Source organism: Ammospiza caudacuta, chromosome 5 (genome assembly GCF_027887145.1).
Source record: "Ammospiza caudacuta isolate bAmmCau1 chromosome 5, bAmmCau1.pri, whole genome shotgun sequence".
NCBI classification, from domain to species: Eukaryota; Metazoa; Chordata; class Aves; order Passeriformes; family Passerellidae; genus Ammospiza; species Ammospiza caudacuta.
In genome coordinates, this window is record NC_080597.1 from 75519256 (window position 1) to 75543313 (window position 24058).

Genomic DNA, 24058 nt, shown 5'->3' on the forward strand with positions numbered 1-24058 from the left:
CTGGGATCTACTGAACCCACAGCCAAAGCCCTAAATTCTCCCCTGGGGTTGGTAACCTCCTTCTCTCTTGGAGGAAATGCACAACCAGTGTTTACCATCCCTCCCTGAGCTTTGGGGCCAGGAGTTTGTGATGAGTTTCCAAGGTCACACACTGTTGGATTATGCCCTTTTCTGACCCAGAGATGGGGCAGCTGAGAGGCATGTTAAAAACTTTTATTCCATTTTCAGTCTCATGTGAAGGGTGATACAATACAGATGTTTTAATTCACACCATCACAATCAGAAGCCAGCTATTTCTTAATTACAAGATATTATAAGTGTTTCTTGGCCTATCAGCTTTAGCCACACCAGTCTGTAAATGCCTTAAAGCCAATCATCTAAAATTACCCCTGGTGGGTCCCACTGCAATGCATCTTTCACAGTTCTGTTTCTCCAAAGAATCCACTCTTATTTGCAAGGCCACCCTTTGAAACTTGTTTCCAGTTCCATTTCTCTCTCAGCAATGTCTGTCCCATTCCAGGGCACTCCTAAATCAGCATTTCTCATCTCAAAGTTTGCATACAGATGTGAGCTCTCTGTCAGGCTTTGAGAATTCTCTACAAATCCATTTCCCACATTACGCTGCCTGTGGTGTGCAGGAGGGAGGGAGGGATCAGGTCCCTGGGGTTTGGCAGAGCAGAGGGGAGAGTGAGCAGAGGAGGGAAAGGGTGGGACTGGAGGTGGAGAAGGCTTTGTGGTCTAACAAGGTCAGCAGGAGCAGGGAGGTCACTGTGCCCTGGTGGCCAAGGGCCCAGTGCCACCTGGCTGTGCCACACTGGAGGGCACAGCAGCAGGGAGGTCACTGTGCCCTGGTGGCCAAGGGCCCAGTGCCACCTGGCTGTGCCACACTGGAGGGCACAGCAGCAGGGAGGTCACTGTGCCCTGGTGGCCAAGGACCCAGTGCCACCTGGCTGTGCCACACTGGAGGGCACAGCAGCAGGGAGGGCACTGTGCCCTGGCACGGGCAGGGCTCAGCTCCAGGGCTGTGCCAGCTCTGCCCCCTCAGCCCGGGCAGGACCTTGGGACACTGAGCAGGGCCAGAGGGGCAGTGGGGCTGGAGAGGGGCTGGGACACAAACCCTGAGGGAGCCCTGAGGGAGCTGGGGGTGCTCAGCCTGCAGGAAAGGAGACTCAGGGTGCCCCCAGCACTCTCACAGCTCCTGAAAGGTGCCTGTGCCCAGCTGCCCCTGGGCTCTGTCTGCAGCAGCACTGGCACACCCAGAGCACACAGCCTGAGCTGGGCCAAGGGAAATCCAGCTTGGAGAGCAGGAAATGTCATCATTATATTCCAAGAGTTCTACTGTCATTACATTGCAAGAGTTCCATGTTGCCAGAGTTTCATACCTCCTTGATGTTTCTTGTAGGCATCTCCTCTAGACACTGACTCTTCCTTGTCCTCACAGCAGCCAACTGACTCCAGTTTCCACCAATCCACTCTTTTATAACACTGCTCTTATTGGCTGCAGCTGTGGCCTGTTAACATCAGGCCTGCTCCTGATCTTTAGTAACTGGTTCAGCTGCAACTCTTTAGGGGATAAGATTACATTCTATACCACCTTCATCTACCCACGCTGTATCCACCTACAGGAAAAAGCTTTTCCAGCAAGGGGGAGAAAGTTCTGCAATGGCTGCCTGGGGAGGGGGTGCAGTCACCACCCCTGGGTGTGTTTAACCAGCCTGGAGGTGGCACTGGGTGCCAGGGGCTGGGCTGGACTCCATGACATTGAAGGTCTCTTCCAACCCAGTCATTCTGTGATTCTGTGAAGGTGACGCCAGCCCTGTGTGGCACATTCCCTGTGCCTGTGCCTACCTCAGGCATCTTGACTCGTCCCTCCTGGAAGGAGCAGGAGCTGGGGTCGTGGGTGCACACGTGCCGGTACTTGCACCAGTGGCAGCGGTAGGGGCTCTCCACACACGACAGGCACCTGCAACAGACACAGAGAGCAATCACTCGGCCAGCTGGGTCCTTAAATTTTAGTTTTTACATTTCCCAGCTCCTGTCCTGCCTCAGTGTGTAGCTCTGAACTCCCTGCAGTGTTTGTGAGCTCTCCTCACAGTTTGGGCACACAGAACAATCCCTCTGCCCTGAGAACCAAGGACACCTCACAGCCTCAGGCCCAAAAAGCACAAACAAAAGTGAACTGTGAGGGGCAAACTGGGGGAATGTGACTCCATCACCTGAAGCTGTAACTGGACAATTAACCTCTGATATGCAAACAGATTAAACTTATATCTGCCAAAAAAACTCGTGACTGTGGCGAATCCTGGATCCATCTTTGGTGTAGCCTCTGCCAGGTTCTTGCACTGCCCAGGGTGTATCTGTTGAATGCCTTTAATAAATCCCCACTTTATTCTCTAGCTCTGTCCAGCCTCTGTTCTAGGTAGTCCAAGGCACCACTCACAGCTTTTCCCAGAGGAAAATGGGAAATGTTCTCCACAGCCTGGAGAATTGTTTTTGCAGAAAGACACAGGCTTTGCACTGACCCAAAGAGCTGGATTTTCTCTGGCCCGAGCTGGTTGTCACTGGCATCTCAAATGTCTGATAGCATTAAATAATTTAGATTGCATTCATATCACTGCAACTAGAGGAATAATAAATATTTATTATATTTCGGCTGCTCTGGGCACCAACAATCCAGTCTGGTTAATTCTCCCACACATGACACAGAGGCCAGAGACAAACTGGGATGTACCAAAGCCAGAAAACCAAAGATGAAGCAGGGAATTTTCTCCCCCTGGGTCACACAGGTTTATTGGTGTGAGTTCTGCTCAGGGTGATGAGGTTCCTGCCAATATATTAACTCATATTTTTCATCTCAGAGGAGAAGTAAAGACTAGTGGAGCAGGTACCTGGGAAGCAGAGGGCATATTTAGGGCATCACCTCCTCTGGGTGCAGGAAAGAGCCATTCCCTTCATCTTACAAGGTTTTGCTCTCCTGTGCACAGAGTCAGGGCTGCAAACACCTCCCCTGGCTGTGTTACAGCACCGACAGGACCTACATCACACTTCCCTTTCAATTTAATGTGATGTCTGCTCAGCAGCAACCAAACCCTGCTCTCTGCACAGTCCTGGTCATTCACACTCTGGAGACCTTCATGACAAACACCTGGAGGGGCTGGAGAGTGTCCAGGGAAGGGAATGGAGCTGGAAATGGGTCTGGAGAGCCAGGAGGGGCTGAGGGAGCTGGGAAGGGTCTCAGCCTGGAAAAAAGGAGGCTCAGGGGGGACCTTGTGGCTCTGCACAACTCCTGACAGGAGCCGACAGCCAGGCTCTTGTGTCAGGTAACAAGTGCCAAAATGAGCGGAAACTGCCTCAGGCTGTGCCAGGGGAGGTTTAGGTGGGATATTAGGAATTTTTTTTCATGGAAAGTGTTGTAGAGCACTGGGACAGGCTGCCCAGGACAGTGGTGGAGTCACCATCCCTGGAAGTGTCAAAAAGCACTCGGGGACAAGGTTTAATGGTGACCATGGTGGTGGTGCTGGTTGACTTGGGCTTGGTGATCTTAGAGGGCTTTTCCAACCTTAACAATTTTTGATTCTATGAGGGCTTTTCCAACCTTAACAATTTAGGGGTCTTAGAGGGCTTTTCCAACCTTAAAAATTTTATGATTCTATGAAGGCTTTTTAAACCTTAACAATTTTACCTTGGGCTTTTAGAGGGCCTAACCTTAGAGGGCTTTTCCAGCCTTAACAATTCTAGAGGGCTTTTCCAACCTTTAAAATTTTCTGATTCTATGCAGCTGCAGTACCTGGAGAGTACCTTGAGGAGACTACAGGGAAGTGAATTTTCCTGGTCCTTCTATGCCACTGGGTTTTTAATGGGCAGGGGAGAAAAACCTCCAGAGCTCCTGTGTGAGCCCAACAGGCAGACACACCCCCTCTCTCCTGTCTCTGTGAAATCTTTCTCAACCCCAATCCACTCTCAGCTCTGGTACAGCAACTTATTCTTCAAATTGGTAACAAGTGCTTGCTCTGATATATCGAATTAAAAATGGATAGCGTATTATAGTTTGTCAAGTAAGAAACCAAAACACGCCATAAATATTTAACAGCACCATCTCTGCTGCTCTCCCCCCGCCTTCCCCAACACTTGCTTTCTGACACTGTTTGTCAAAGCAGCAGGAACATGGAAATAAGATTTGCCTTTCCTTGTGAATTGCTGAGCCGCAGTAATTATCTGCTTTTGGCACTTGTGACGGCTCTGTGGTGGGGACAGAGCCACTCAGCCTTGCTCAGGGCTGGAGCAGCCTGCTGCAAGGACATCTTCTGCAGGTATTTGGGCGTCTGCTCCACTGGGGCAGATCCTGGGTGGCAGCAAAATCTGAGAAAAACGGGGTGTGAGGCAGGGAAGGTGCTCACATCATGGGAACGTGGTCTCTAGGATGAGCTGGGCTCAGTGCATGTCCTGCAGGAACCACAAGCTTTATTTTTCCAGGTTGGGAGGTTTAAGTCTGTGTTAACCATCTGGGGTGGGCTACTGGTGGGACTGGCAGCATGGATGAGGGCTGGAGGTGCATATGAGGAGCCAAAATAAGGGGACCATGTGTGTGGGAATCCTCAAAACTAAAAGGTTTTGGGAACCTGCAAGATGCAGGCCTCAGAGGCAGCAGAACTGTGATTAGAGCTAAGCAGCAGCCATGAGATTGGTCAGCAGAAAAATTATTTAAAAAGTAGAGAAGCAAGAACAAATAGAACAATGGTCTGTGCATTAACACTTGTCTAGAATAACTCCCTAAGCTGAAGAAAAGTTTATCTAGCAAGATATTAGGAAGTTAGAAGCCTAATAATGGAGCTCTGTGTATTGTGTTTTAAGGCTTAAAAGCAGGTATTGTATTTGAAATAAGCCAGCATTGTTTAACCAAAGGTACCTGTGCTTACAGTGGTTGGATAGAACTGCTGTCAATGTGCTTTTGCTGTGTGGGATTGGTCAAAAAACTTATAAAGTAAGTTGTAACATTAAGTTCTTGGTCTGCTGCCTGGGATGCGAGCTGCTGGCATCTTCCCATTGTCATAACCACGGAATGAGGCTGATGCTGAAAAATAAAACAGCTCAAGGCACGTTCCACAGCAGCCCCATCTCGTTCATGATTTGAACGGCTGGTGTCACATGTGCTGACGGCACAATTCTGTTTTGACTGAATTCTGTGGCAAATTGCTCCTAATTTGATGCTCTGCCTGCAGATTAAGTGGTCCCCACACTCTGAGTCGTCTCAGGAGGGACACACCATTGTGGGCACCACACAAGTGACCCCAGCCCCTGGTCACCTCCACACTTTAACATCCTCCTGAGGGACACGTGCCCACAAGAAACAGGTACCAAAGCAACTGAACATACGAGTTGTGGACGCTGCAGTTGTAGAAGACAAAGCTGGTGCTGGCAAAGGTCATCCCCGTTTCCTTGGACTTGAGCTGCAGCTGGACAATGTGATGGTCACCTGGGGGAAAAATAGGCACATCAGTGTCACAGACATCTTTGATGAAAAATCCTTTCCTTAGGATTTTTCCTTCTGATAAGCTGAGAGGCCTCAGGAACAAAATGTAAACAATGATTATCTGCTGCTGTGGAATGCAACAGGTGCATCTGGGATTGGCCCATGTTGGTTGTTTCTAATTAATGGCCAATCACAGTCAGATGGCTTGGGCTCTCTGTCCGAGCCACAAGCTTTTGTTGTCATTCTTTGTTATTCTATTCTTAGCTAGCCTTCTGATGAAATCCTTTCTTCTATTCTTTTAGTATAGTTTTAATATAATATATATCATAAAATAATAAACCAGCCTTCTGAAACATGGAGTCAGATCCTCAACTTTTCCCTCAACCTGAGACCCCTGTGAACACCATCACACATCAGGGTATGACTGCTCTGTTAGCCCTGCTGGCCAGGAAACCAACCTGAGCCTGGAGCTGTCCCACAGCACCTTGGCTGGGCTGTCCTCAGTACAGATGTAAAATAGAGGTAAAAAGTGTTATAAACTCCTTCTAGAGCCCAGTTCTCCCACAGGTATGGTGTGTCTTTGCCACTGGAAATTGTTCCTGGTAGCAGCGTCTGGACAGCAGGTCTGATTTCAAACTGTGGTGACTGAATTCATCAAGTAGGAAAACCAAGCTCAACGAATGAGTGCAGATGTCTGGAATTTGGAGGCTATTAAAATAAAATTTTGTCCTTAAGTTGGTCTGTACTGCTGGTTCACTCAATGTTCCCAGAGAAAAAGAGCATGTGGACATTCCTTAAATGTTCACTCGCCCCACTCACCCCAAGCTCCATTCCCCTCAGCCTGTGGCTGCAAAGAACCCATCTCAGTGTGAGAGATGTGAAATCCGTTGCACTTCCAGGGGGACCCACCCATTTCTGCAGCTTTCCCTTCTCACCTCAGCTCCTCCATACCATTTCCCCATCCCTTTTCCCACTGCTCCCAAGCTGGGCAGTCAGGTGCTGCTTCTCCCCACAGTTCAGACAGGGCAATCAATGGGTGCAGTGGAAGTGACCCAGGTTTAATTCAAGATTCACCTGGGTGGCCCTTTCCTTGTTATTTATAAAAGGGCACAGAGTGATAAGACAAGGGGGAATGGCCTTAAACTGAAAGAGGGCAGATTTAGATGGGATATTAAAAAGAAATCCTTCCCTGTGAGGGTGGGGGGGCCCTGGCACAGGGTGCTCAGAGAAGCTGTGGCTGCCTCTGGATCCCTGGAAATGTCCAAGGCCAGGCTGGACAGGGCTTGGAGCACCCTGGGATGGTGGAAGGTGTCCCTGCCCATGGCTGGGGGTTTGAATGAGATTATCTTTCAGGCCCTTCCAACCCAAACCAGTCTATAATTGTATAATTTTCCTCCTCACCTGGAAGATTCATTAATCATCAAGGCTAGAGTGAACTTGACAAGGGGTCACAATGAGCACCTGGTGCTCTCTCACCCACCTTGGGGCACACACACCCCACACACACTCCACCGGACACATCTTGCTTGGCCTTGCTGCACATCTGCTCTGCCATATTTAATGACTTTGCCACCATCTTGCAGATTTTAAACCAGGATATGAGGATTGGATGGCCCCAGGTGTGATAGTCGCACATCCATTGGTTCAAATCCAGCCTCTGGCACTGCAGGGAGAACTTGGTTTTTGCAGAGGTGCAGAGCAGTACCTCTGAAGCTGAGACAAGCTGCAGGTGCCCTGAAAGCAGATAAATCTCTCCCTCTTTTCCTGTCTCCACCTTTCACTGCTGTTTTTGTTTGCTGGTTGATGATAGCCTGGCCTGGGACAGATGCAAGGAAAGAATTTCTGGTGCCTGTCTTGGTAAGCAAACATGACTGATAACTCAGTGGGACTTGAAAGTGGTGACAGCCTCCTGGGAGCTTGTTTTGGGGCTGCAGTGCAGAGCACAGCAGCTGTGCGCAGCTCAGGGAGAGCACAGGTGATGGTGACAGTCCCTGTCACCTCATTTTCTGCGGTCTGAGGATCCCCAGAGGGAAATTTTACAGCAAATTTTCACAGGAAGCCAAGGACAAAAATTGGCAGCATCCTCTCTGTGATGGGGGTGATAGCAGGGTAAAGGTCTTTGTAGTAAGTCCCTGTAAAGAGTCACAGGAATTCTTGAAATTACCTAGAAAGTTTGTTCAAAAAGGGAAAGAAAAAAGTGCAGGAAATTGTGGATAGGGGAAGCACCCTTGGAGACAAGGCATTTTTCTATGCTGGACCAGTGTGGGAGAAGGAGCCAGAAGCAAACCTGGAACAACTGAAGGCAGTAAGGCCAGGAATGGAGACAAGGAGCTGATCACACAGACTTAAATCTGGGAGGAGCAGGGTGAAATTACAGGCAGTACAGGCAGGATTGTCCAGCTCTGGAGGAATTTCTGTCTGTTATATGGGATGGGATGTGTTGGGAGCCTGTAAGCCTGTACCCCTGGTGTGTAACTCCAGCCTGGCCAAAAGGAGAGGGAGTATCTCACATCCATGTCGTGTCTCTGCTGGATTCGTGCAATTGCCACTCGGTGGCAGCCTGCAAACACCTCGTGTCACACAGAGGAGCACCTCAGGGCAGGTGCTGGGGCTGCAGCTAAAGGCTGGCGCTTCTGAAACATTCACATCCACACAACTCGTGTCATGATGTGCAGCTCCAGAATCCCTCCTGCTCCCAGGGCTTTTCTTACCCTCTCTTCAGGCTCTCAGGAGCCAAATCCTGCTTTGTGAGGATGCAGGATGATGCCTCAGGTTTTAGCTTTTATATTTTTCACACTCTGTACTACTGTAGTGTGTGGGTCTGAGCTTCATATTAGTGAGCTGTGTGCACAGAGCAGGGAGACAAAACAATTCCTGCTCCAGCTGGGCACCAAGGACAAATGCCCCAAATCTCAGCCCAGGAGCACAAACCCCGTGGGCTGGAGAGAGAAAAACAAGCAGGGTGGGACTGCCTGGGCTAAAGCTGCAATGGGACAATGAACTGCAAGGTGCAAATGGAGCAGAGCTGATCCCAGGGACAGACCCCGGCAGCGCTCGTGCATTTTGGGGCCGTTTTGGTTCATCTTGGGTGCAGCCCTGGCTGGGCTCTGGTGCTGCCCAAGGTGCACCCATGCAAGAGATCCTTTGAATAAATCCCTGCTTTATTCTGGAACTCTGCCCAGCCTCTGCTCTAGGGCAGATTCACAGGGCATCAAGGACAGATGCAGGGTGTGGGGTGAGGATGGGAGGGAGAGGTGCAGGTGGAGGAGCTGTGGGGTACTCACCATTCTCTGTGATGATCTGGGGCACCTCCTTGGCAGCTGGAGAGATGCACTGGATCTGGCTGCCCACCACCAGCCCATCCATCTCCGAGAGGTCCTCGAAGGTGCAGTTGACTCCTGCAGACAGCTCGGGGACGTTGTAGGTCTCCAGGACCAGCTGCAGGCAAAGACGGAGGGAGAGAAGGAGAAGCAGAAAAAGAGAGAAGAAAGAACACTCAGCCAAACACCAGAGCTGGGCCAGCAGCAGAGAATTACACTGGAGAGGTCGCACAAAGAGCCTCTTGCTAGAGAGAGCATCCTCCTTCAGCAGAAAGCAGCGACTGGGGAGAGGGACGAGTGAGGAGGGGAGGGCACGAGATGCTGGTGCTGGCACAGGTGGCAGGTGGCTGTGCAGGGACACCTGCACTGCAGTGTCCCACTGCTGGCTGGGAGGTGCAGGGCAGGGAGTGCTCGCTGTCTGTCATGCAGGTGTCAGGTTAGGCAGGGAGTCTTTGGAGCCAGCCGTGGGTCCCAGGGCTGTGGTGGCCCCCAGGGTTTCTGAGGAAGGTGACTGCTACTCACAAGAGGCACTCTGCAGACTCCAGAGAAACTGGAGCGCTCCAGTCTAACTCTCTACGGGCTGCTCTGCCAGCACCAGCAGGGGGGAGCACTCTGTCCCCAAGTTTCCTGTGTGAGGAGAGTCTAGTTACAGCCTGTCACAGACATCTTTTATGGAAAATCCTTTCCTGAGGATTTTTCCTCCTGAGAAGCTCAGAGGCCTCAGGAACAAAATGTAAACAATGATTATCTGCTGCTGTGGAATGCAACAGGTGCATCTGTGATTGGTCCATGTTGGTTGTTTCTAATTAATGGCCAATCATAGTCTGGCCGGCTCAGACTCTCTGAGCCACAAGCCTTTGTTATCATTCTTTCCTATTCTATTCTTAGCTAGCCTTCTGATGAAATCCTTTCTTCTATTCTTTTAGTATCATTTAAATATAATATATATCATAAAATAATAAATCAGCCTTCTGAAACATGGAGTCAGATCCTCATCTCTTCCCTCAACCTGAGACCCCTGTGAACACGGTCGCAACAGCCTTCAGTCCACCACAAAAAATCCCCTGTCTCTACAGGCACAGAAACCTCTCCTGCTCATCCCACCAGTTGGCTCCTCGTGCTATCCTGGGGTTCCATACGGGAAAAAAACATGAAGGAGGACTTCCCCGTGTTTTTGGAGTTCACAGCATCCTCTGGCATTGCTCATGGGAAAATGAATCTCAGGGCTGGTTTGCACCATGTCCATGCTTTGGAAGAGCACAGTCATGCTGCCAGCTTCCCAAATAAAGGTCCTGTCCCACGGCTCTCCATCACTGAGGGTCCTGCTCAACTCACCAGGCCATGCCTGAACACAGAGGGCACCCCAGGGGACCCCAGCACCTGGTAATTAGTGTAAATTTAATGGTTTTGTGACCAAACACTGGAGCCAACCACTCAGCACAGGATCAACTGCAGATGTTCTCCACACTTGCCTCATCCCTGAGCTGGCTGAGGTCCCTCTGCGGTGACAGCCACTGAAAGGAGACACAGGTGCATGCTGAGGTGTTGTTGTACCAGCACAAAGAGCAGGGGTCAGTCCAGGACAGATGAGAAGGTGACACTCAGTGCTCCCACACACTGTGCTTTCCTCTCTTAGGGAAAGGCTGGAGCTGTTTCTCCACACTGAGGACCATCAGGGAGGAAGGCTGAGCAAACAGGCCTTAGTCCTGGATGCCATTAAGCCTTTGTGAGAGTAGGATCATTTTGGGGCCATGGGAATGGCAGTGGGAAAGATGCTTTTTTGTTTTGGATGGGGAACAGGAAAAAGGTTTGGTTATTTTGATGGATTTAATACTGAGGCCGAATTCATTCTCCCTGCTAGCAGTGGAATCTGGAATCTGTCCTCTTAACAAATCTCCCTCTGGGCATGGGTGATGCACGAGGAAGCTGTGCCATGCAGAAGATGACACTGTCTGGTGGGCAGAGCAGTGCTTGGCCACAACCTCCATGAGCCAGGGCATACCCCAAGCAGACAAGAAGTCCTACATCCCACACTCCTGGGACAGCCTGGACCCTTCCCTCGGCAAGCAGCTCCTCTCAGAGAGCCCAGAGCAGTGAAACAGACTCAGGTAAGATTTTCCAAGGCTCTGTTAGTGCCCAAAATTTAAAAGCATGGCTGACCACACAAACACCTGCTCTGCCTCCATGGGCAAGAACTCACTGTCACTGACACTTTGCTAGAACTCAAGATCCTAGCATTCTAGATTTGAGATTTGCCAAGGACACCATCAACCCTCTGTTTGTTCCCCTCCTGGTTTGCCTCTGGTGATGGGATGAGCTGGGTCACCAGTTTAGCTGGGACTGGGCTGAGACTTCCATCAAAAGGCCCATGCAGAATGTTGGGTAACAGATGATGGCAACTTCTGATCCCAGCAGCTCTGGGCTGACTCACCCTGGGAGTAACCCAGAGGAAAAGGTCTCTTATTCTGTTATCATTTTCAGTCTCCCCGAGCCAGCCAGTCCCCCAGGATTTATTCCAACATGAAAGAATTCAACAGCTACTGAGAGAATACGGAAAGGAAACCTTGAACTCCCAGAAGAACAAAGAACTTAAGATGTCTCAGATCAGTTTTGTTTGAAGCCTGGGGAAAGTAAAGTCACAGCAAAGTTAAGAGGCTGAAACAAAGCAGCAGTGATTGGACATGCAGGCTTTGAAAGGCTGATTTCATTATCCCTGGAGAAATCCAAACTTGTCACCTGCTGGAAGGGGTCTGGCAGCTGCCTAAATTCCATTTAGGCCTTTCAGGGTGTGGGGCTAATGACCAGCTTGTCTAGGGATGGAGCTTTTAGGGCCTGCATTATTAACTTAATTGCAGCCCAAATTAGCATGGTCAAAAAGACAGAGCACTGGTAGCCCGAGAGAAATGGGGTTTTGTCTTCTTCTTGGGGCATGTTGGGATCTCATCACATCTGGTGCTGCTGCCATGAGTCAGGAGGGAAACCACAAACTGGTCAGGTTTTCAGCAGAGATTTCCTGCCTCAAGTCCAGGGATGATCAGGATCATCTGCTGCTCTGCCAGCACTCACTGTGTGGTTTCCTTGGCTGCTGCCTGAGTAGCTGGAAGCCAGAAAGGCTAAACCTTGTGATGTGGAAAGTCACAGGAGACAGCAGGAGCCCTGGAAACCTCAGGTTCCTCTACACGGCCTCCTGCCTCTCTCCTCCCTAGTGCTGGAGCAGGATGGACTTCCTGGGGACTTAGAAGGAGACATTTCCACCCAAAATGATAGGACTTGGAGCTCACTGACATAATTAACATCATCCTTCACTTGGCTTTCTTCTAGAATGCAATTTCTAACCACAAAAATGTCCCTTGCCTGAAGCAATTCATTAATTCCTCTCCCATGGCAACACAAAACGCTTGCAGGACACAGAGTCCCTTCAGACCTGTCCTCATAGACAACAAAGAAGACTCTTCCTAGTCCACTTCTAGACTTCTAAACAGAAAATAACCAATGGCAAAATGTCAGAGAATAACCAATGCCAAAACCTTCTCCTGTGGTGAATCCTTCCCTGCGCCAGCAGAGCCACTGGGGAAGTTACCGCAATCTGGAGAACCTCTTGCTGCTGAATCTCTGGATCTACCACGCTGCACAGGCAGGTGAAACCCAAGGAGAGGGGGCAGGGGTTGTCATTGCTCACCAGAACGTTGTACTGGGACACGGAGATGTTGTTGGGGTGCACGGTGAGGCGGACGCACTGCTTCATCTCCGAGGCGAATCTGCGCGGCTCGCTGGAGCGCTCGCACCGCTCCTTCCTCGTGCAGCTGGGGAAACACGAACAGACAGGGACAGGGTGAGCACACAGCCAGGCTGGCAGTGTGGGGACAGACCTGGGCAGTGGGAGCAGCACTATGGGATAGAAAGTCGGCTCTGTGCTCTTTGGGAGGGCACAAGTGGAAAACCATGCTCGCGCCCTGGCGCGCTCCGGCTCATGGGATGATGGGGAATATCCTGAGCTGCAGGGTGTTATAAGTAGAAAAAGCTGCCAATTTATTTTAAAATGTTGCAGAGTTCTCAAGTTGGGCCAGTTGCTGCCAGGGTGGAGTTCTAACTGTTTGTTATTGTAATCACTTGTCATTGATGGTTAAGAATTCCCCCTTTTGTTGAGTGACACCCTGCTGCTTCCTGGAGGATAGCACCCAGACGGTGAAGAGGAGGAGACCTCGAAGTTAGCATGCAAATGACCTCATGCAACAGGAGAGACCTCTCACCAAACCTAGCCAAAAACCCTACAAAAAATGAGCTTACATGAAATGGATGAATCAAAGTGATGTCTAGACGTGAAGAACAGGATCTAGTATCTGCTAAGACCATTTTTACCCCTCACCCTAACCTGTCAGATAGACAGAGGACCTCAAATGTTAAACCAGGAAAGCAGAGAATCTCCTGATCCTCTCATGAGGAGAGAACTCCCAGCTCTGCCCACAGACCAGTGGACAAAGCTGCGCTGTTCCTCTTCCTCCTCCTTGGAGTCACTCCTGGGAGTAGCGGTGGCGTGAGCACAGACCCGTTAGTTTTCCCCACCTGAGCTGATCACTTTTAATAAAGGCATTAAAAAGGAGAAAGGTCTCCTGCCCGTGTCTATTTCAGATAGTGTGGACAGAAAGTCAGCTCTGTGCTCTTTGGGAGGGCACAAGTGGAAAACCACACTTGCGCCCTGGCGCGCTGATGGGATTGTGGGGAATATACTGAACTGCAAGGGAACCACAAGGATCATCATGCCCAACTCCTGGCCCTGCACAGGATTCCCAAGAGCCCCACCATGGGTCTGAGAGCATTAACTGCTGCTGGCAGCTGTGGGGTTGCTGAAGCAGACTGAGGAGTCACAAGGAACCTGTAAGAGGAAGGAGTGTGATGGGTGAAAGCTCCATCCCAGCTGCAGGAATTCTCTGTCTCCCCACACACCAGCACAACCTTCCCTGGGCCAAACCCCCAGCCCTTCAAACTCTGCTGCCCAAGGGCTGGGGAACACCTTAGGCAGGGCTGTCCTTGTAGGGAAGCCATGCACAGCCCATGGTTTTTGTTTCTCCTGAGAATGCTGCACACTTGTGGTGCCTCTGGGCTGCTGGTACCTCACCTCTGGGATGGAGCCAGCCCCCAAGCAGTTATGCCTGCAGATTAAGGAGTTTTTTGCATCTGCCTTTGTGGGATAGACCAATAAATACTTATAATGTATTGTAATTCAGAAGTAGTTAGCTTCTGATTGTGATGGTGTGAATGATAACATGTGTGTTGTCTCACCTTTCTCATAAGACTAAAAATAGAATAAAAGTTTTTAAAACACTTCTCAGTTGCCCCATCTCTAGGTCAGAAAAGAGTATAATTCTACACGTATTGAAAATGGCTGACTAGAAGTGCTGAGAGTTGAATCTTAAAAATGTAGGTGTCCCCAGTAAGTGACAGCCCAGTGAAATCTGTGTGCGCACACTTGGGCTGCGCAAACGCATGAAGTTCACACCACTCATTAATTGTTGATGTTTTCAGTGCTGTCACTACCCCTCATCTCACCTGTGAGGTACAAACACAACCCAGAAAAGTGGATTGGTGGCTGTTTCCCCTGTTTCCACCCAGGTTTGCACTCGTTTAACATAAACCACATCTGTAATTCACTCCACACCCGCTGCCAAGGCCACTGCTCCAAGGAAGGTGTCTGCCTGGAAATCCACAGGGTTAATCCAAAAGGACAGCTCCAGCTGCATGCCAATTACCTCCTGCCATTAAGTTAATGTTATGGACTTGCACAGGGTGTCTTCAATGGATTTTGTTATTAGCAGTGCTATTACCCCCCATTAAAAGCAGCTATAAAGACTTAAGTGCGGATGTTAAATTATTCACCCGCTCCCAGACTTCAGAGTCTCACTTGTGAGAGAACCTGGGGGCTGCTGGAGCTCCAAGATCACCCCTCAGCATCCCTGCTCCTTGGAGCAGACACTGCACCCTTGTGCACGGGGATTTGCAGATGAGGATCCATGGAAACACACACAAAAAATCTTTATATGTGGTTAATCCAAATGTTACAAAGCTTGAGGCTGGCTAAAACTTCAGGGCTTGGCTTCTCTCTATGGAATGACTAGATAAAGTGATAACCCCAACTCCAAACTCCAGTTTCTCCATCTTTCTGGCAAAGTTTTGTATTTCCAGAGGAAGAACCCATAAATGGATATTTAGGCCATTCTCAGCACACTTTGCAGGTTTGAGAGAGCAAAAGGAGCACTGCAGCTCCTGTTCTCTGCTCCCCAGGAGTCCTCATCCCATTAAATCTCCTCTGGCACTGCCACACGCTGGATCAGGAATTTTAAATGGGCACTCTACAGAGGGTTGGACCAACAGCCCATTAAATATCCCCAAAACTCTGAGTCCCCCATGGTGGGACAAAAGCCAAAAGGCAAAATGCTGACCTGAGATTTTTCCAAGCACTTCCATAAAACAAACAGCCACAGCAATCCCATTAAAGCTCCACAGGGTGTGTGGGAGCTCCTCTCCCAGGAATAGCTTGGAAGGGAAACCTTTTTGGGCTCAGAATCAAAACACAAGCACTCAAATTCTTCAAGATGTTCAGTTATCTCCCACTTATTTCTTTCAGCTGCAGCACAACAGAAATATTTGGATTTTCTAAAATTAAATAGGCTCAGTTCAAATCTGTGGATATGGATTAAGCATCCAGGAATGTGGTTTGTATTCCCAATCCCACCACTGAGCAGGAATATAATAATCCACATTTTACCTTGCTGTTTACAGGTCATAGACATTTAAAAAATGAAACTTTTCAGACCAAACTCTCACTGCATATTAGACTGATGTGCATTGCAGCCTTGATATCTGCCATAAGGTGAAAATAACGTCATCCAAAGCATGAATTTATGAAAAACCAAACCAAACTAAGCCTGGGTTTAACATAATGTTAAGGCTGCTGTGTCAGGGTCTCAGGAATTAGGGACTGCCAGACTGAAAGCAGCTTCTGTACTTCCAAATCTGCTGCCTGCACTCACACACTGCAAGCCAGATTTTAATTACAGGATCACAGGTTATTATTCCTTTTTTTCCACGGTGACCTCAATTCTGCCACTTCCTAACTTTTGACTTTCACTGTCTGACTTTTTCAGTGTAATTCCTCAGTTGGAAAAGCTCTAAATACCTGGAGCTGGAGTCTGGTGGTGGGGGAGTTCTGCTGAGCTGGGCTCTGGGTCAGGGTTCAGGCTCTGGGGTCAGCACCCACAGCTGCCTCAGGAATCAAACATGAAGGGATGGAGCCACCTGCCAGTGGCTTTGGGAGGTTTGTGCATGCAGAAAGGAGTGATGGTGGTGCCAGGACATTCCTCTGTCTGCCATGGAGGACTCCAGACCCTGGCAGGAGGCTCAGAGACCTTGGCACAGAGTCACAAACACCTGTGCCTTTGATTTTAGCCCATGGAAACAATTACCAACTTTGTGTGAGAATTTACAAGCCACAAGAGTTTGAATAGAATGTTAGTGAATTTATCACAGGGTGAAAAAGTAGAATTTTGAGTTTTTAGAATGGGGGTTCAGAAGCCAAGTTGGAGAGATTTGGGTGTGCCTTGTCCTTCTTCTTCTTGTCCTCCATCTTCTGGGTGATGGTGGCATTTTTGGATTGGTTTAGGATAGAGATAGACTGTCCAACAGAGGTGATAGGTATTGGAAAATTATTGTAATTAATGTCATTTTAGTATAAAAATATAACACCACCCCAAGGCGGTCAGTGTGCCTCAACCCAACCTGCTGGACAGATCTCAGCAGGTCAGAGAAAGAATGTAATGGTTAACAGCAAATAAATAACCTTGAAAAGCAGAACAGAAGAATCCTGACTCCTTTGGCTGCCAGGCTGGGAGAAGAGACTCTCTGACACATCTCGGGGTCATCCTGACCACAGAGACTCCGAGAGCTCCTATTCAGATCATTTTGACCATGGTTTCCCCCATCCCCTCTCCCATGACCACCTCATCTCTCCTAAGCTGGAGCACCCTGTGGGTTCACACATCACCCAAGGTGTCTGCCCAGCACTGCAGCTGAAGTTCTCCATGTGGTGGGTTCTCCTGTGATGGATTGCCCTGAAGGAAGGGAGATTTAGTTTGGATATTATGAAAAAAATTCTTAGAGGGTGGTGAGGCCCTGGCACAAGTTGTTCAGAAAAACTGTGGCTGCCCCTGGATCCCTGGAAGTGTCCAAGGTTGCACAAGGCTTAGAGCAGCCTGGGATAGTCCCTGCCCTTTGCAGGGGGAGGAATTGGATGATTTTTAATGTCCCTTCCACCCCAAATCCTTCTGTGATCCTACAATTCAGAAAAAGATACCTGACACAAAGCAACCTTCTCCCTCCAGCCTTCCTTTGAACCACCAAAATTGTTCTGCCCTCCCCAAATGAGGAAAAAACAGCAGAGAAAGTTGTTCCAACACATGCAGAGGAAAGTCTTTCCCTCCAGCAGCAGCCTCAGATCCCTGGGTGGTGAGGTTGAGACACAGGAACAAAAGTGGCAAAGGATCTGGTCACAGAAGGATCTGCCCAGAGGGGATGTGGCAGCCCCAGAAGTTCAGCAAACTGTAAATAAAGGCAGATGGACTTTTAATAAACAAGTACATCCAGGCCCTGCTGATGAAAGTGGTCACCTGGCAGGCAGCTGGGCTGAGGGAGGGATAATGAAATATCCTAACCTCAACTCATCATTTCTGCTGTCCCTGGTGGCAGTCATTGTCTACCCTGGGAGCTCCTGTGGCTCTCACCTGCTGTGTTTATAATTGTTTACACAGAAAAAAACCCTTTTACTGCCAAATTTAATATAATAAAATAAAAAAACACCTGTATATATAATAAAATCTCTGTACCCCCAACATTCCAAGATCTATTTCCACTGCCACACTCCCTAATTCCTTAATTGGGGGATGTGTAGCTCCCACCCAGTGGCACCACATCCCACTCCAGGCCACTAAAAGAGCATTTCCCACCCCTGAGCTTGTTTTGATCATGGTGCAGACACCACACACCTCTGGGTGCCTCACCAGCAGCTTCTCTTTCACCATCAGCTGTGACTTCAACAATTCCAAGTGTCCTGCTTGGTCCAAAACCATCAGCACAAACACTGAGGAGCTGCTCCTACCACTGAACCATGAGGAATGTGATTTCCTCCTCATCTCCCATTAAGAATAAATACCACTGGTGCTCACCCTCTGCTCGCCAGCCGCCAACCAATTATTTTAATAATGTTCAATTAATACTTTCCTCTTCTCTCGTGTCTCTCCCCCAAGAGAACCTCAGAGGGCTTTGCCTGCAGCTAATTAAACTTCAGGATATGTCCATGAGGTTGGAATTAGAAGGCAGAGACAGGAAAACGAGGCACAGACTGAGAGCAAGGCAAAGTCTGAGGTGGAGGTCCTGGTTTGGGACACCAAATCATCATTAAATCACTAAATCAGGCCATTAATTCCCTACATCCAGCCATTATTTCCCTAAATCTTGGCCAAACCAAGCCAGACTCTCATCTCCATCATCCTGTTGTAGACAAAAAACCCCAAACCACCACGTAACACACATAACCCCCCCAGCCCCCAAAAATAACCTTTATTTTTCTCCTGACCAAGCCTTGCTTGCTCATAACCATAACTGTTGAAAAAGGAGAAGATTTGGATTCTGTTTGACATTTTTCCCAATGATTTCCCAAGAAGCAGACTAAAATATCCAGCTTTTTGAATGTGAGACCCAAAAAAGTCAGTTTTCTGGCAATGGAAAAGGTCTTATCTGCAATTCTGTTAATTAATAACAAATTTCAAGACAAAAGAGCGGTGATTGGATCTGATCAGAAATTGCTACTCAGAACAGAGTGTTTGGGGGCTTTTTACAAGTGGTAATTAGCACACAATGTAATTTTTTTTTTTATTCAGTGAGGAAAAAAAAACATCAAAAATTTTTAATTCCCAGAAATAAATTCTAAAGAAATTAATCCTTTTTGGAGAAGCCTCACCATTTGATGCACAGCAGTTTTCTTTTGACTCTGGGTGTTCAAGTGGCCTCTCAGGGAAGGAGAGGGATGTGAAAAATCTGTGTTTGATGGCAAAGCTCAGAGACAGCTCAATGGTTTGGGTCAACCCAGCAGCCCCAAATGACACCTTTCCACCACCTCCAAACAGGTAATTTGCTGGAATCACACTTTTGCAAAAGGTTTTGACATTTCAGTTTTCCTTTCTGGTTCTAAACAGTGACATTTCCCTCAGGGGATAAATTCTCTCCCCCTCTGATGGATCATCTCAGCCCCCCTTTCCTCACACCTTCCCTCCAGTGCTGGGGGGCAATCAGGGTGAGGAGGGGTCACCAGGCCAGGGTGGGATATTTTGATAAGATACAAGTTTCACGTTGGAATTCTTATTTTCACCCCCAAACTCTTCATTCCTAAGCTTCTTTGTGGTGTAGGGTCCTCCCCTTGTCACGTCGGGAAGGTCTCAAAGTCCTGGTTAACTCAAGGTTCTATTATATCCATTGCTGAGGCAAAAAAGTTCCCTGGATTGTGTTTTTTTTTTTTTTTTCCTTTTCCCCTTTTCTTTGGACCTGTTTAAATCTGCTCTGTCCTGAACACCAGAGGAGCACAGCAGCTCCCACCTGTGGCCCACCAGGCCGAGCCTGGGCCGCGACATTTCCAGCACTGATAAGAGATTGGAAGCTACAGACCATGGGGTGACTTTCTGAGTTTGTCATCTCTTCTAGAGCAGCAAGAGGTTTTATTGTTTAATATTGTTTAGGTTTTATTGTTTAATAAACAGTTTTTTCCCACTTTTCTCCAAGGAGGTATTTTCTCCCAGACCAGTTGGATGAGGGGCCGATTGAATCTGCTTTCCTGGAGGAGCCCCTTTGGGAGTTCTCTCCAAAATTTGCCCTGAACCAGGACAGGAGTATAGCTACCAAACGTGAAGAGACTAAGTCCTCATAGTCCAGCCAATAGTTTGCCTAGTCACGTCGGGAAGGTCTCAAAGTCCTGGTAAACTCAAGGTTCTATTATATCCATTGCTGAGGCAAAGAAGTTCCCTGGATTTTGTTTTATTTTTTTTTTTTCTTTTTTCCCTTTTCTTTGGACCTGTTTAAACCTGCTCTGGCCTGAACACCAGAGGAGCACAGCAGCTCCCACCTGTGGCCCACTGGGCCGGGCCAGGCCTGCAACATTTCCAGCACTGAGGGACTGATAAGAGACTGAGTGAGCTGAGCTGCAACCCAGGGAGGGGACTTTGTCAGTTTGTCTCTCTTTCTGGAGCAGCAAGAGGTTTTATTGTTTAATATTGTTTAGGTTTTATTGTTTAATAAACAGTTTTTTCCCACTTTTCTCCAAGGAGGTATTTTCTCCCAGACCAGTTGGATGAGGGGCCGATTGAATCTGCTTTCCTGGAGGAGCCCCTTTGGGAGTTCTCTCCAAAATTTGCCCTGAACCAGGACAGGAGTATAGCTACCAAACGTGAAGAGACTAAGTCCTCATAGTCCAGCCAATAGTTTGCCTAGTCACGTCGGGAAGGTCTCAAAGTCCTGGTAAACTCAAGGTTCTATTATATCCATTGCTGAGGCAAAGAAGTTCCCTGGATTTTGTTTTTTTTTTTTCTTTTTTCCCTTTTCTTTGGACCTGTTTAAACCTGCTCTGGCCTGAACACCAGAGGAGCACAGCAGCTCCCACCTGTGGCCCACTGGGCCGGGCCAGGCCTGCAACATTTCCAGCACTGAGGGACTGATAAGAGACTGAGTGAGCTGAGCTGCAACCCAGGGAGGGAACTTTGTCAGTTTGTCTCTCTTTCTGGAGCAGCAAGAGGTTTTATTCTTTAATATTGTTTAGGTTTTATTGTTTAATAAACAGTTTTTTTCCACTTTTCTCCAAGGAGGTCTTTTCTCCCAAGCCAGCTGGGGGGAGAGGCCGATTGAATCTGCTTTCCTGGAGGAGCCCCTTTGGGGGGTTCTCTCCAAAATTTGCCCTGAACCAGGACATACTTTAAGCTGGAGCAGCAGGGAACCTAGGAGGTGGCAAAGGGGTTACTGACACTGCTGCAGCCCTTGGGGATCCCCCTCTCTCTCTACATAGCCTCAAGTTCCCCAAGCAAGCAGAGGCTGATGGATCCCCAGAGCACCGTGCCAGCATCACCCAGGGGTGCCTGTCCCTGTTCCCATGAGGAAAAGGTAGGACTGAGGTGCCTGTTCCCCACATTCCCCAAGCAAGCACGGACTGATGGATCCCAGAGCACCGTGCCAGCATCACCCAGGGGTGCCTGTCCCCATTCCCGTGAGGAACAGGCAGGTCTGAGGTGCCTGTTCCCCACGTTCCCCAAGCAAGCAGAGGCTGATGGATCCCAGAGCACTGTGCCAGCATCACCCAGGGGTGCCTGTCCCTGTTCCCATGAGGAACAGACAGGTCTGAGGTGCCTTTGGGGAGTGATCAGCAGAGGGAGCTCAGTGGAAGCCAAGTGCAAACCCTGGGAATGGAATTTTCAGCCAGAACTGGGGGGCAGCAATCTAGGAAAGATTCAGGACAGAGATGCTTGGCTTTGGGAGGCTCTGGAGATCTAAGTTATCTGGCTCAGGCTCATCAGTCTGGTCCCTCTTTCAGGGTGAGATGAAATGTGACAGCTTCATTCCTTAGTGGGCAAAAGTTTTTTTTTTGATTTTCCAGTCAGAAAGAAGGGTGAGAGGAGAACAGAGCAATTAAAGGAATCTGGGGATGCATGAAGAAATTTGTTTTAGCCCAAATCTGACCAATGTTCAGAGCCAGCTTTGGGTCTCCTGAGGTGGATTTATCACCAAGGGGGAGCAAGGCTGGGGAAGGAGGGAGCAGCTGAAATTTGCCTTTCCCTCTGCTGCAGCCAAAGCAATTTTCTGGCTGGAGCCAGGAAAAGGGAGAAGACTCAGTCCCACTCTCATGTAAAGTTTAAGGTCAGTTTTAGCAATGTTTTGACATTTTCCAGGTTCCCTGGGGGTCCTGAGAACAGGGATGCCATAAATGTCGAGACACTGACATAATTGACCTTAAACTTTACATGGCCATGTGGTGAACACCCCACTCCCTCCCTGCCCTCTCTGTTTGGCCTCCAGGCTGCCCAGGGCATGGCTGAAATTTAGCTCTCCCTGGCACCAAGAAGTTTAATTTGACCAACTGCCCAGGATACTCCATTCTGGACAAAAAAAGGCAGGAGATGCTCCAGGAAAAGTGACAAACTTGAGCTGGGATAATGCACAGGATTATTGCTGGGAAACCTGTCCTGCTGGCGAGGAGTTTTCTCAGCAACTTCATGAGTATCTGAGGAAGGAGTTGAATATTTCATCTTTGGTTCTAACCACAAACAGGCTCAACTCACCAAAAGCTGCTGTTTGGGCATCAAAGATGAACTGGACAAAGGGGAGAAAGCCATTGGGGGAAGTAAAAGCTGTAGGGTCTTTAATATGGGCACCAAGGGATCTGTAGATTTTTCCAAAAGGACCTGGAAGTAGAAACTCAAAAAATCTGGAATTCATTCTTTGAAGCTTTGCATCTCCTCAGGGCAATTTTTAATTGACCACAAGCCACAAAAATCTCCAGACCACCATCCAAAGCTACTCTTCTCAACGTCCCAGTGGGGCATTGAGATAAACTGGACAAAGAGGGGGGAAAGACACAGGGGGAAGTAAAAGCTGTAGGGTCTTTAACATGGGCACCAAGAGATCTGTAGATTTTTCCAAAAGGACCTGGAAGTAGAAACTCAAAAAATCTGGATTATTGCTGGGAATAATCACTGGGAATTTCACTCTTTGGAGCTTTGCATCTTCCAAGGATGCAATTTTTAAGGGGCCACAAGCCACAAAATTCTTCAGAACCACCATCCAAAGCTGCTCTTCTCAATGTCCCAGCGGGCCAGTCCTGGTTTGAAAGAGCAGAACTCCATCCCTGTCCTTGTGCTGCAGTTTGGGGAGGGAAAATCTGCCCTGCCAAAGCTGCTCCCCCCAGCATCACCGCCCCTGTCGCCTGGCCAAAGAGGATCGAGGCTGCTAATTGCTCTGCCTGCTAATCTATTCTAATGCATGGTAATAGAAGCCGAGTTTCTGCCCTGATAACTCGTGCGGCTCACGCTGCGGAACCGCAATCCCCCCGCCCGCCCCTTATCTCTGTCCCCAGGTGGGCTCCTCCCTGCAGCCCAGCCATTGTGCCAGCCCACCCCCGGAGCCCCACGGGGCGTGGGGGCAAGGGATTTATCCTCCATCTCCCGCCCTACAAAGCCAAGAGATCCACAAACAGCATCCTTCCCCTGCCTTGGAGGATTTCATGCCCCTTCTCCTCTCCCCCAGCATCCCTCTCCCTCTCCTTTGGGGGATTTCATGCTCCTTTTCCTTTCCCTGAGCCCCCTCCCCAAGTTTCAGCATCTCTCCCCCCTCCTTTGAGGGATTTCATGTCCCTTCTCCTTTCGCCCAACTTTCAGCATCCCTCTCCCCTGTTTTGGGGGATTTCATGCCCCTTCTCCTTTCTGCCAGCCCCCTCACCAAATTTCCAGAGCTGTGCATTGTCTTGGCCCTGCTAATCTTGCCTAGGGGAGGCGAGGTTGGAGCATCAAATGCAACCACGAGTAGCCCAGATCCTGTCCTGCATCAAGACAGGCTAAGAGACAATGATTTTCCATTTTCCCATCTCCAAGGGAAAATCTGAGAATTTCCACCACAGCCAGAGCCCATGGCAAGCCAGGCTGTACCTGCAGGCAAGAGTCCAAACTGGAAAAATGGAACAGATCATCAAAATTGGGGATCTGCAATCTAAGATGGGGTGGCCCCAAGAACCAACCCAGATCATGCATGGCTGGGGTGTGGCCAGGGACCAGGGATTTGAGCATTTTTCACATGCAAATCCCTGGAAATTTGGAGCCTTTGTCCGATAGAAGAGTGAAAATCGTTTGCTGGCACAGGGGAAGGAGGGTGTGGGAATGAGGGAGAATGAGGGAGGGGCTCTGTGGAAGGTGGTGCTGAAATAAGCTGTTGAAATCATCCATTCATCCATCCATCCATCCATCCATCCATCCATCCAACTCCATATCAACTCCTCAGCTGGTTGACATGGAAAAGTGGAGTTCCTCAGTGAATCACAGGATCATGGACAGGTTTGGCTTGAAAGGGACAATAAAGATCATCCATGTGCAGGAACCTTTCACCACACCAGGCTGCTCCAAGCCTCACCCAACCTTGGACACTTCCAGGGATCCAGGGGCAGCCACAGCTTCTCTGGACACCCTGTGCCAGG

The 24058-nt window shown here is 49.0% G+C and overlaps 1 protein-coding gene across 1 annotated transcript in view; it reads right to left on the reverse strand.

Moving 5' to 3' along the window:
- PLXNA4 (plexin A4) overlaps positions 1–24058 on the reverse strand; it is a 470405-nt gene that overhangs the window by 108495 nt on the left and 337852 nt on the right. Inside the window, exons 5-8 of the mRNA XM_058804666.1 lie at positions 12470–12593; positions 8755–8908; positions 5374–5473; positions 1849–1963 (exon numbers count right to left, since the gene is read on the reverse strand). Coding sequence (XP_058660649.1) covers positions 1849–1963; positions 5374–5473; positions 8755–8908; positions 12470–12593 — 493 coding nt within the window. The remainder of the gene's footprint in view (positions 1–1848; positions 1964–5373; positions 5474–8754; positions 8909–12469; positions 12594–24058) is intronic.